This window comes from Maniola hyperantus, chromosome 11 (genome assembly GCF_902806685.2).
Source record: "Maniola hyperantus chromosome 11, iAphHyp1.2, whole genome shotgun sequence".
Lineage (NCBI taxonomy): Eukaryota > Metazoa > Arthropoda > Insecta > Lepidoptera > Nymphalidae > Maniola > Maniola hyperantus.
The window spans coordinates 2,205,178-2,218,875 of NC_048546.1; the positions used below are offsets into that span (position 1 = coordinate 2,205,178).

The window sequence follows — 13,698 nt, forward strand, 5'->3', positions numbered from 1 at the left end:
GGTTTTTGTTATTTTATAACTTTTATTGTAACAGCTGTTATTAAATTTTAATATGAATGTAAGTTTAATATAATACAAGTGGAACAGTAAGAGCCCCGGGGTATTGTATAGTTGGCGGAATTTAGGTCGCTGTGACACCAGCTGGGTCCGGCTCGGTGAAATTGAGGCGTTATGCGAATTACTTGTAGTGTGAGAGATAGTTGTCAAAACTCAAACTACCTACTAGTACAGTACGCGGCCGAAAGTAATGTACATCGGCCTTTAGAATGGCATTTCGACTTTGTAGAGCGTTGTCTCTGTCACTCATACCTATATGATGTTTTGTCGGTCTCAACGACAGGGACAGCTCCCTACAAATCTGCTATCTCCTTCTCTTCTAAAGGTCGATGTACAATAGTGACAATACTTTCGGCCACGTACTGTACGCAATTTAGGTATGCTTTAATATTCAAAGACTGCCGTTAGTTGCGTAGAACTTACGCTTCAAAGGCTTGGTTATATTATAAAGTGTTAAGGGTACACTTCTTCCGCGCTCCTCCAAACAGACCTATTACGCCTCTTTGTTGTTCTATATCTATATCTCTCCATTATCTATGCCCTAAAATAATTATGTAATATAGTAAAATTGTATTTATTTTAAAAGTTATCACCTTTGGAACATACACTATCTTAGGGCAAATTTTGAGGCAACTTCGTGCGTAAATAAACTGTATAAGAAACTAGCAAATTGAATAATTAACAACTTCATTTCACACGTTAGGGGGAAAAATTAATAAAATAAAATTAATAAAAAAAAATTTAAATTAAAAATAAATAATCATAATAATTTCTTTAGTTTGTATATTTTTGACTTAAAAATCTTGCATGTCTTGACAATCTTGATGTGAACGAATTTTGCTTGCAAAAAAGGGTGACAGGCACACTGTTGTTTCCGTCTTTTGTTGAAACATCTTATTTTAGGCTCCACTCACTAACAAGCTATCATCGATTCGATAAAACGGGCTCTTAATGCACAATTTATGTTTGGACTAGCTTATTTCCGCGACTTCGTCCGCGTGGACTACACAAATATTCTGTTTGAATTTTTAAGCACTTAGTCTTGTTCTACTTAGTCTAGTTTTATATCGGCCTATCTTAGACTATGATATGATATGTTTTTTCAATGGGACCTACATCTATTATACTGTATCACAGAAGTAGTATAATAGTACTAACTATATCAACAACTAATTTATATTATTATCTACGACTACAATGTACCTATATTCAATACCCATGTAGAGCGCGTGTCTTGTATAAATACGGTCAATAACGTTTATTGTTACATTTACTTAGTTTACCATATTGTGTTTAAAATGTTTGAATTAGTAATGTTAGTTAGTTGAGCGTACCTGATGATTGTAATTTAAATAAACTTGCTTGAAATATGCATAATCTTACTCGTTTTATATGAAACTGAAAGGTAGCGTTCACTATTTATACCACACTTTCATCGTTTTTGCCCCTTCATGTGTTTTCTTTATGTGATTCGATTATTCCGCTTTTGAAACTGGACATGTTCATGACTTTAGACCAACTTTTCAAAATTTAATATTATGTTCATTTTTTGGGCCTCAGTATTCCCACCTTTATTTTACAAACGTAATAAGAAAAGGACAAAAAACCTAATTTCGTTTAACTTACAACTTTAGGTGCCAGTATGGTGCCAGTCTTGAATACGGGGTGTGAAAAAAATTACATTTTTTAAATTGTTAAAAAAAAGTTGACGACGAAAAGTAAAATAAATAGGTACTTAATCACATAAAGAAAACATATTCATAGAAAAAGATATAAGTAAGTAAGTTTGTAAATTATAAAAATAAAAAGACGTCGTATAAAAATAATTTTATCTTCTCTCGAAAGAATTCCATCCTAATTTCATTTCAATAACCTACTTGAATTTATTAAAAAACAAAATCTTGAAAGGATGCATTCCGATCAGCATTTCTTGCATCTCAATTAGAGTTATTGTTATTAGAGGTAGTTTCATTTTTATTTATTTATAAATGTTTTAGTTCTTTATTCCATGCCATTTGGACCAATAAATGTTAATTTAATTGGTTGTTTATTCGAAGAAAGACTTCTTCACGTTCACGATCACAGGTAAAATTAAGTACCAAGTGGGCTGTAAAACAAAATAAAATAAAAATATCAAAGCTTCCATATTTAGGAGACAAACATGATGTCATAATGAGAATGTCGTAAGTTCAAGGCTTGTAAAGTGTTTAATGTTGTCCATAACAACAGAACTTAATTTAATTTATAACTTACTAAATGACTTCATCCTCGGTGATTTAGGTTTTTTTTTAATCGCTGGGAACACTTTAGTTTTCCGGTATAAAAGGATAATTGGTATAGTATATCACTCTGTCTTTATCTAAATCTATAAGAGTATATAAAAGGAAAAGCTAGCTAGTCCCTAACTAAATTAAACAAAGGTATCACAAAACTCCAAATAGTTCAAGTTCATAAAATGTATTTTAAAAAGTGTGACAGACACAGCGTATGTAGTTTGATAATATAATAATTACTAATTAGTATTAATGACGCAAGCTATAACTTTTGGCATCTAAAAAATGGCGGCTAAGGGTTGCCAATCAGGCACACTAAGTCCATGCAAAAAATTACGTCGATCCGATGCTCCGTCGGCGGCGTGATTGAAGGACAAATTAACAAACAAACGCACTTTCGCATTCATAATATTAGAATAGAATAAAATGTTTTTTTATTCATGTAAACTTTTTAAAAGTGCTTATGAATAGTCAGGTTTAATTAGGTACTTAAGTAGTAGGATTCGGTATTCGCATACCTATCTCTACGCATAATAAGTTACAAAGATGGATTTTTGAAAGTTTTAGTAAGACCAACTCGCTCCAAACTGAGGAAACAAGATTTTTTATATAACATTTACCCAGATTCAGATTACATAAAAATGTTAAAATAAGAAACACTAAAAAATGAGCAAAGTGGGCCAATTATTTACATTAAAAATCTTAATTTAGCTAATTAATTTAGGACAAGTTAGAACATAAAAATCACTGAGAAATAAAATAAAAGAACATCCAAATCGGCATTCAAAGAAGGTACAGTACGCGGCAGAAAGTAATGTACATCGATCTTTAGAAGGAGATAGCAGATAGATAGATTTGTAGAGCATTGTCTCTGTCGTTGAGACCAACAAAATGTCACATAGGTGTGACAGAGACAACGCTCAGAGCCGAAATGTCATTCTAATGATGTACATTACTTTCTAGTACTACACAAAATAGAGAATTTACGTATTTTGTAGTCATTAGAATAACACGAACGAAAGTCGTACGCAGTTACATAAATCAAAAAGTAAAATTTATTGCAAATATTTATTTTACATATCTATCTACCTAGCCCGTTTGCCTGGTAAATGCTTTACGCATAATATTTGCGAGCTTTTATCACCTTTCTCTTTACATAACAGTTCGTATATACGTAAATACTATATATGATAAAGGACTGCGTGAAAGGCATTTTGTGGCATGTGAAAAATTAAGATAGAAAACTGTTACGATTATTAAGTTGGTAACGTGATGATGTCATTGTTTCTCATAATATAGGTACCTAAATCAAACTTGTTAGGCTTGCTCTTATAATGAGCATCGCATTCAAAATTGTTTAAAACTTGATGTATTGTAGTATAGAATAAGTGAGAAAATTGTTAAGACGGCTCTCCATGGTCGCTTCAAGTCGAGTGTGAAAGAATAATAATATGGCACTTGGCAGTCAACATTTACGGGAGGGACATACTCAAGAGCGAGAAGCGTAATGCGTGAATAGCGCGAATCAACGTTTACGGTTTTTTTTTTCAAATTAATTATAAAGTTTTGAGTGTGTTAAAAAATATTTTTAACACACTCAAAACATTTAAAATTATGATTATAATTTTTTTTTTTTTTTAAATAGATATAGCGAGCAAGCGAGCAGGCGGGTCACCTGATGTTAAGTGATTACCGCCGCCCATGAACATTTGCAGCACCAGAGGAGCCGCCGATGCGATGCCGGCCTTTTAGGAATTTGTTGGTCCGCCCCTTGAATAACCCCATGTTATAATCTAGTGGGAACACCGCCGATGGGAGTTGGTTCCACAGTTTGCACGTGCGTGGAAAGAAGGATCTGGCGCAGCGGACGGTCGAAGTGCACCAGACACCCAGATGGTGAGGGTGAAATTCCTTACGGTGGCGCGCGGTGCGGTTGTAGAAAAAAGAGGGTGGAATGAGGTCAAAAAGCTCTTCAGAGCACTCCCCATAATAACTTAACTCCCTATAATGACTTTACTATGACAGTAAAGTCTGGCATAAATCCAATAGTTTTGCAATTTTGTAGTTTCTTGCAGGTTTATTTACTCACGAAGTTGCCTCAAAATTTGGTTTAAAATAGACATAATGCAAAATAAACATAATTTTAAGTAGGTAGGTACTATATTTATTATTGTTGACATTAAATAATGAGGAGATAAATTGATGACAAATAAGCTAAGTTTTAGATCTACAACAACAAATAACAGTAGGTATAAATTGGCCTACATAGTTACTTACTTAATACGTTTGTATATATTATATACATGAAGTGTAACCTTAAACACTTTCAACAGGACTTTCAAATGACGCAAATGCGCGGGAAAAAGCTAGTTTTGAAATAAATAAACGTAGGTCGGGTTAATCAATTATTGCGTTAATGATTTTGGAGCATAGTAAGAAAATTATGCCTCACGACTCTAATCAGTGTGTTACTCATACGATAAATTATCGTCTACAATTAATTACGTTAGCACCTTTTAACGAGTAGGTAATTTACTAATTAACCTATTTTAGTAGTAATATTGTTTTTTGTTGAAATAGCGATAACTTTCTAAAGTGGGCTTTAGAGTTTATACCCTTCCCAAAGAGTCACAGATTGGTCTTCTCTTTCCGCGGCTCTTCTCACTTCAAATTACTTTCCGAACTGGCGGTGGTAGTCTCGCAAAATATTTATGTAACAAATATTTTGTAATAAATATAGTAAATATTTATGTAACAAATATTTTGTATTTTTATATATTTCAAACATTACGTAGACATCTAGCCTAGATACAGTATTATCTAACTCACGAAAGGCACAATAATAGCTGTGATATTCGCACATCACACAGACTCGACGACGCGGACTCCACTCCGATTCGATTCGACTCGCAGTAAAGCATGGAAATGTGAGCTTTACCTTCTGTTATTTAAGATGGAATTTTCAACATTTGATTGAAAGAAGAATTGCAAGAAGTGTAGTCCACTTCTTTCAAATAAAATTCCACCGTAAGGAACACATTTCCATGCTGTGAGTCAAGTCAGAGTCGGACTGTGGAGTCGGCGTCAAGTCTGTGTAATGTGCGAAGACCTTATGCTTATACGTACGAAAGGTCAGAAAAAACAATGACTATACATAATATTAAATTGTGGTATTTTCACATGATAGGTAAGTAGTACACATAATCGAGGTCCGAGGAAGTCATAAAGCTATAAATATTGTTAAAATAAAGTACTTACCTACCTAATAATTATAATATCTAACTACCAAACAAAGTAGCTGCTGGTTTAAGGAATAGATAAAATTTTATGTATCCTCTAAAGGTCGTTAGCTTTTTACGTGAAAGGGCATGTTTTCTCAGAACCGTAGAAACTGTCAGAGAGCGCTTACGTTCCCACGAGATTTGTTTTTAAAATTGCAAAGACTTATAAAAAATATTTTTTATTCATTTAAACTTTTACAAGTATTTTTGAATCGTCAGATGCATCTACCACTGGTTCGGAATGCCTTTCCTACCGAGAAGAATACAAGCCTGAACACATTCCAAGCAAAATCAGCTTTCATTCGGGTTTTGCTCTTGTAAAAAACTATTTCGTGCAATTACACCGTTTTGTTCACTAGCTCCTTAGTTGTTTATGTAAACTTTTACTCAGACAAAAACGCGTGTAAAAGCTACTCTGCTACAAAAATGTAAAAGCCATCACATTATAGCAACCTGTTCTGCTACATATAAGTATATATTATAAGTACAACTTATGAGCAGTACAAGCATACCCGTCTCGTCGGAATGTGGTAAAAAAACTACATTTTCCAAGGGAAAGTTTACGGTCAGCGTAAATATGGCGGGAAAAATAAAGTGGTCTGGCAAACTTGGAACTTGGAAGGCTATTTTCAATCGCTTTCCTATAAGTTACGAGTTACTATAAGTTAGTAAGAAATAAACGTAAGTATGTAGGTATGTATTTATACATTTAAAAAAGTTATCATTTTACTTCAGGCATGGATATATTGTAGGTACTAACTTTACACGCATTAAGTATTAAAATTAAATTAAAAATTAATAATTTAAACTAAAAGAACAATATATTTAGATAAGTTTGCGTAAATCATTCAGCTGATAATCTATATCTTCGATATAATATGTATATATAAAAGGAAAAGCTGCCTGGCTGACGGACTGACTGACTGATTGATCTATCAACGCTACTCTCAAACTACTGGACGGATCAAGCTGAAATTTAGCCCGCAGATAGCTAATATGACTTAGACATCGTCGAAGAAAGGATATTTGGAAATTCAACCCCTAACAGAGTAAAACAGGGGTTTGAAAATTGGTAGTCTACGCGGACGAAAATTAATACAACTAACACCTTCGGCCCTCTAAGTAATCTAATTTCGAATAGGCTTCCGATGCGATATCCTATCGGTTAATCTGCAAACGCTTTTAAAAGGTGTGGGAATAAATCTTGAAGATCGGTTTCGTAATTGATGTTGCAGTCGTAGGCTTTCAAATGGTGTAATTAAATTAGTTATGACTAATGAGCAAGAGGTTACACTAACAATGTACTTTCAAAGGTATTAAGTACTTATATTTTTGTTTCTATGAAGATTCTTGGGTTATATTCTTTTAGCTTTATCTCATTTTATTTTTGAAGTTCCAAACGTTCTAGGTACATTGCAAAATTTAAAATGTAATCCCATTTTCGTATAACTTACAGAGTTGTGGTCTGAAGATTGCACAAACAAGTTTTGATAGGTAATTAGGCAGATAATTAATAATTTAATGACCTCCTTGAGATGTGTAGGTACCTACCTTGGCTAATTCTGTTGGAAACAATCTCTAAACTTACCTATTGACAGAGCTTAATTTAATCTAGTTACTGTGCTATCCTTTTCCACAGGGACAAATAAGAACGGTAGGTGTAGCAATACATTTAGAATTATCATTTTAATTTATTTTAATTTAGTTTATCAGTTTAATTTAGATTGTGTACCTACGGCAGAATTACGATAAGCAATTGGGGCCGATTCTCTTGTACACAATCTCTAAACTAAACTAAACTAACAAGCCTAAATCTAGTGCCATCCTTTTCCGCAAGCAACATTACATAAGGGATAGCAATAGATTTAGGAGTGACATTTTAGTTTAGTTTAGAGATTGTGTACAATGGAATTAGCCACAATGTGGTTTTAAAATTGTAGCCGTAGCGTAGATCATAATGCTACGTTTTAAATATTTTTACTTGTCATCAATCATATTTTTTTATATTTATCTATCATAAAAAATAATATATTAAGCCTAAGTATTCAATGTGGCTAATTCCATTGTACACAATCTCTAAACTAAACTAAAATGTCACTCCTAAATCTATTGCTATCCCTTATGTAATGTTGCTTGCGGAAAAGGATGGCACTAGATTTAGGCTTGTTAGTTTAGTTTAGTTTAGAGATTGTGTACAAGAGAATCGGCCCCATTATATTAGTATGGTATAGTGGTATATGGAATCATAGTAAATCGGTCTAGAAAATTCAAAAAAATCGGTGTGCATAGGTACATAAAAAAGGTTGATTTGAGAACCACCTCCTTTTTGTAAGTTTGTTAAAAACAAGATAAAATAGGAAAATTGATTGATAATAATTAAAGATAGAAAGCTATTAATATGTAAGTAAATACATACCTAACCATACAAGTTTGAATTGCCTTGCCGTCGCCCACCGATCGCTAGGTTGGTTTGGTATTGGTTAATCATCAATCAGTGAATCACAATGACTCACATGTTACTAGTAACTAGTTACGTAAGAAAACAGGTTAGAAGTCACCTGTCGATGAGCCTGTATTAATTTGTAGATATCATTTTTGTTTATTATTAATACTTTAGATAGTTAGGTAACTTTGGAAGCTATAATACGGTATTTGACAACTAGTCAAACTAGTAACTTTTATCAAACATGCAAGATTCTATGAAATACTGTGATGTGACGTCGCATCATAATGACGTACTTTTTTAGTTTAATCGATAATTTAAAATGCTTATTACACTTAAAACTAACGGACGCTGATTTTACGTATTTTGGACGAAACTTTAGTACGTAATGTCACAAGCTCATTTGCAAAACGTTCTAGTACCCGTGCGAAAGCTGAAAAAGTTTACAAGATTGCGCAGAGATCGAGTGCTTGCTTCGCTTGCACGCTCAAAATCAGTTCATTAGTTATTGAGGATAATATGAATATGAATATAATTATTATATCAGCCATACAAACAAACTTGCTCTTGTAATTATTTTTAATAATATTAATATTTATGTAATACAAAAACAAGTACCTACCTACTTCTCATAAAAATATCATAATATAATGGACAATTTAGTTGAATAAAAAAACCTTTCTACTTCTGCAGGTTTTGCATGAAAACAAAATCATAATATATGAGCGGGGGACAGGGGAGAATGCTTTGTCGTGATTGGTGGAATCAAAAGTCACGTAATCGAGACAATTGGGCCGATTCTCTTGTACACAATCTCTAAACTAAACTAAATTAACAGCCCTAAATCTAGTGCTATCCTTTTCCGCAAGCAACATTATGAAAGGGATAGCAATAGATTTAGACGTGCTATTTTAGTTTAGTTTAGAGATTGTGTACAACGGAATTAGCCACAATGTGCGGAATGAGGGTACCGAACGGGTGTGGGCCGACTTTTCTGCTAAGCAATTGCCTAAGCTTGGCGATCGGGGGTGTCTAGCTATTAGGCGTCTATAGGTGGTGATCTGTGCCCCAAATGTAAATTATTATATAGTATATGTATTATACTATCTCTGTTTGACGTGGGTAAAAAATGAGATGCACCGACGCAGATTTATGGCGTGATAAACTTGATTTGTTTACACAAAGTGACAAACTTTATGATTCTTTCACTATTTTTATGCAGGATCTTGTCTCCTTATAAACATAAGATAGCTATTCCGATCCTAGTCACGTTTTTCCGCAGCCGTCGACTATAAAACTTATAAAAAAAACTATTTGATATTCTTTATAATCTTTATTATCGAGTGATTTACATAGTTCACTGGACTGACCAAAAATAACACCTACGCTTTAGCTATTTGGATATTTCCGTGTTACTTTACTAAACGAAAAATAAGATAAGCCTCTTACTATAAGTATTTTAGTTTATGGAATTTATAAACTAAAACAATTTCAGTTAATTAACAAATGTCCATTTTTAGTTAAATTAAAAGTTTAGCGTGTTTAGCAAGAAGCATTTTCTTATTTAGATTTATTTAGAAATGAAATTGACAGGAGTTTACTTACTAACAGTATTCAACCAAGGAATTTTCATTTCAAATAAAGAAACTTTATGATTTGTCTCTATAAACAAGTTAGTTTTAGTGCGTGTCTTACTTTTTTTTGCTGTACGTTTTGACTGAAAAATTGGACTAAGTAAGACCTTTGTAAGTTGTTGGAGTTGTTCAGCGATTAACACGAATATCGCAATAACAAAAAGTAAACAGCTATAAATAAAACGGTCTGTCAACTGAAACAATGCATCCATCACTTTCCATTAGCTACAAAACTAAACGTATTGTATAAATATGTTATGAATTATTAATATAACGCTCAGGTATTTGTTCTGGCTTAAGTCAACAGACGAGCCAAGAACTTGGCTACCGACTTCCTCCCAACTGGAAGCCTTGATTGACTGACTGACAAAGTTATCAGCTGGCACTTTCCGGTCCACCAATCAAACTATACCTACATAATCGTGCGAAAAAAGTATTACAGCCGTATTACAATTTTCGTACGGATTTGTAATTTTTTTTGAAATAAAATATAGCCTCATCAATAATGTAACTTTCTATTGTTGAAAGGATTTTCAAAATCGGTTCAGTAGTTCCAGAGATTAGCCCCTACAAACAAACTTACAAATTTTACTTCTAAAGAGAGCGATTAAAAGTCAGAAAGTGCATGAACGTTCTTAGATGGTTGACAGGGGACAACGCATGTTTACATATTTGAAACATTTGAAGCCTCTACATTCTACATACTATACCATTGTTTCAATAATACACTTTGTATTCATACGATTAGTTTTCCAAGAAGCTTATAATACTCATCGGTAGCGACTCACAAGGTTTTCTTGCAGGACTTAAGTCTAGTTTTTGTACTTTGATCCTTGAGAATATTATGATCGACACGAACTTATGTTAAAGGTATATCTATCTACCTTTCTGCGTCATAGTTCTGATTGCTAAGGGTCATGTATGGAAGGGTCTGGTAATCACGTATTTTTTTGGATTTTCTTGGGTTATTAGTACATATATATGGATGATGGTACCTAATACGGTGACTACCAGATTGCTATCAGTGTAATTGCTAGAGGTCTCATATTTTGTTTAAAATTATATCATAAATGCTTTAAAAATACATGGAATTTGAAAGCTAAATTCATCGACAAGTATATCCAAGTTTTTTCATTAAAGTCTAGACCGTAAAGTCTAAGTTGAATAAAAAATAAGATATCCGGTTTTCGGCGTTAAAACTCAACAAAATATCCAGTTCAAGGTTTGTAACACGTCTAAATTATATGACGGCTATTTGGCAGGTTAGCCTTCTAGAATAAAACCTTTAATAATGACCTTACAACGTTTTCCTTCGGAGAAATATGAGTTTTGATATCTCTACTAATTATAATATTTAATGGAAATATTTTTTTCTTTCGGAAAATAAATAAACTCAGAGTTTTCGTCCAATTATAAGGAATAGGCACATTTTTAGTCCCATATCACTTTAGGTAGGTACCTAAGTTAGTTAGTTACACGGTTAAGGTTCAGGACTTTAAATTTGAAATCGTCTGATTTAATATTTTTTTTAGTTTAAACTAAATTAAGATTTCCTACGTATTAACAGGGTAAACCTAAATTTAGATAAAGCGTTTTTAATTTTTGTTTAAATTAATATTTAAATTTAGTTTTTAAAACTTTTAGGTTTTAAGTTTTGGAAACTATTATTTTTGCCAGACAGGTGCTTTTTATTCAAACTGTATACAAACATCATGACATCATGGTGTAAAAACTGTCGAGGCAAGGTCAGCGCACTTTTTACAACTTGTTACAGTCCATCGGGCAGAACTTTGGTCTTTGTGACATTCAACGTTCCGCGAAGTTGCACTTATTTTTTTTACAAAAATATCTCGAATTAGATTCGGTTGAATTAGAGTTATTGAATTCCTATTTAATTTTAGTTTTTGTCCAGATTTCGCTAAATAATAACATTTTTTACTTAAAAACTTTTAAATACCTACCTGGAAGTATGAAGCATAATCTTATTGCCTCACAAAACGGTCTCTTTTTCGGAATTTTTCACACTCATCTTAACGTTTTGAAATTTTAAACATAGCTTCAGAACGATGATTTTTGTGCTTTTCGTACATAATTTCCTATTCCAATAATTATATTCTAATATAAATCGTCAGAAACAATCTTTCCTGGAAGAACAAATCAAAATACTTATTCAAAGAGACAAAAATAACTGGCTGCGATTAGGTTTCTCGCAACTTTTGAACTGAGTAAACCAGTTTGATGTAAAGCAATCGCCTGATATAAAATCTAGGCAGATCGGGTTGCACAGTCGAGACTATAACGGCGAACTACAAACTGGTTGAGAGCTCTCGACCTATTTGATTTCAACTCCCATGCGCCGGCGCAGACCTCGCCTTAGTTAGCTTATAGTTAGTTGCCCACGTTTGATTTTATAGTCGTATTTTTATTTTTATTACATCTTTTTAATTATGAGGGCGGTGTAGAAAAAATGGCGTCAGTTTTATACCAAATCTTTTTAAACTTTTAAAAAAAATTTCCAGTTCAAATTATTATGTACTTACTTTATTATAGCAGTTAATATTCTCAAATAGTAAGTTCCTACCACAGCCGGCCGGGAAAGTTTGCATTAATAATACGGAAACCTAATACTTACTTAAATAAATTTATATTTCTGTGCTTAAAAACAATCATATTTTATTGATCAGACATCCTTTTAAGCATGTTTTCAACTAGTATCGGATGTTCGCTAGTTATCTCAACCTCATCCTAATCAGGTTATTGATATCACTTCCCATAACGGAAAAATTTCTTGGCATTACTTATTTATATTATTATTTTTATGTAGGTACCTTAAAGAATTGACGCTTAAATTAAAAAAAATATTTATAGAGACATAGAGAAAAGTACCTTAATCCTGAAATCTAATTCCTCTCCTGTTTAATTGTTAGATTTTATACTCACAATTCCAAAACACTGTTTTATTAACGCCATTCCACAAAACACACTTTTAGTTTTCGTCTGCTCCAATTCAATAATTACAGCGTTGTTTACTCTACTACAAGAATTACGAGTAAACTTGTTTACTATCGTTCAAACTGGTTATCGAACACTGTTATTTTTTTGATAAACGAATTGTGCAGGCTGTAAATATTATCTTGATTTTGATATAAATAGAGATATTAATAATTTTAAAACTATTCGTTAAAAGCAAAAAACAATAGTCCAGTGTGAATGTGAAGCAATTACTCAAACTGAAGCGACAGATATTAATTACTTCATCGGTGATTACGACAATGAGTCACGGGCGTCACTCGAAACGATTAGGATTTCATAAAGACAACACGTTTCCGCTATACATAATTGATAATACCTACAATTAACATAACAATATTATATTTTTTTTAGGTATGCTATGTTAACACCATCGCTGGCCCTCATTCAGCACGGGTCTCCACTCAAAAGTTTAGCCATAGTTCTGGCGCTGACCAAGTGCAGATTGACAAAATTTCAGAACATTTCCTTTGAGAATATTATGGAGAAGTTTCCCTGCGATGCTTTTGTTCACTTTGCTGTAAGAGGAACATATTATTTCAATTGTCTAGTAGTACGCCCAGGTATGGCTGGATGGATGAAGTATGAAAAGACCTTCAGAAGAGTGGACAGGCATGACTAGCAAGTAGAATTTCTCTAAAACAATGACACAATATGCTTTGTGTTTCCAAGCAAAGAGCTAAAAAACAAGTAAAATTTCTTTGATTTAAAGTTGAAAGTGAGCGGTAACCGCACAGTATCATTTCCGTTCATGAGTTTCTTCATATCCTGCGAGATGGATCTCTATTTCAACTTTGGTGACAAGTAAACGATAATAAAGCCAAATGAAATGAAAGATGGCAGGCGATGAAGAGAGATGCAAAGCAGTACGATTCCAAATACAGCAAAATTGTAATAAAAGTTATAAAGGTTGTATGGAACCTAGACGTTTTAAAGTTAATTATGAGAGATTTTAGTGACAGATTTGTAATTGCAGGTAT

The 13,698-nt window shown here is 32.9% G+C and overlaps 1 protein-coding gene across 6 annotated transcripts in view; it reads right to left on the bottom strand.

Moving 5' to 3' along the window:
* LOC117986330 (uncharacterized) overlaps positions 1-13,698 on the bottom strand; it is a 92,838-nt gene that overhangs the window by 12,542 nt on the left and 66,598 nt on the right. The window contains exon 1 of one of the 6 annotated variants that reach the window (XM_034973163.2): positions 12,629-12,835. The exons of the other annotated variants lie outside the window; for them this stretch is intronic. Within the exon in view, the coding sequence (XP_034829054.1) occupies positions 12,629-12,658 (30 nt within the window). The 5' untranslated portion in view covers positions 12,659-12,835. Of the gene's footprint in view, positions 1-12,628; positions 12,836-13,698 lie in introns of those variants that run through there. 6 annotated transcript variants of the gene reach the window in all.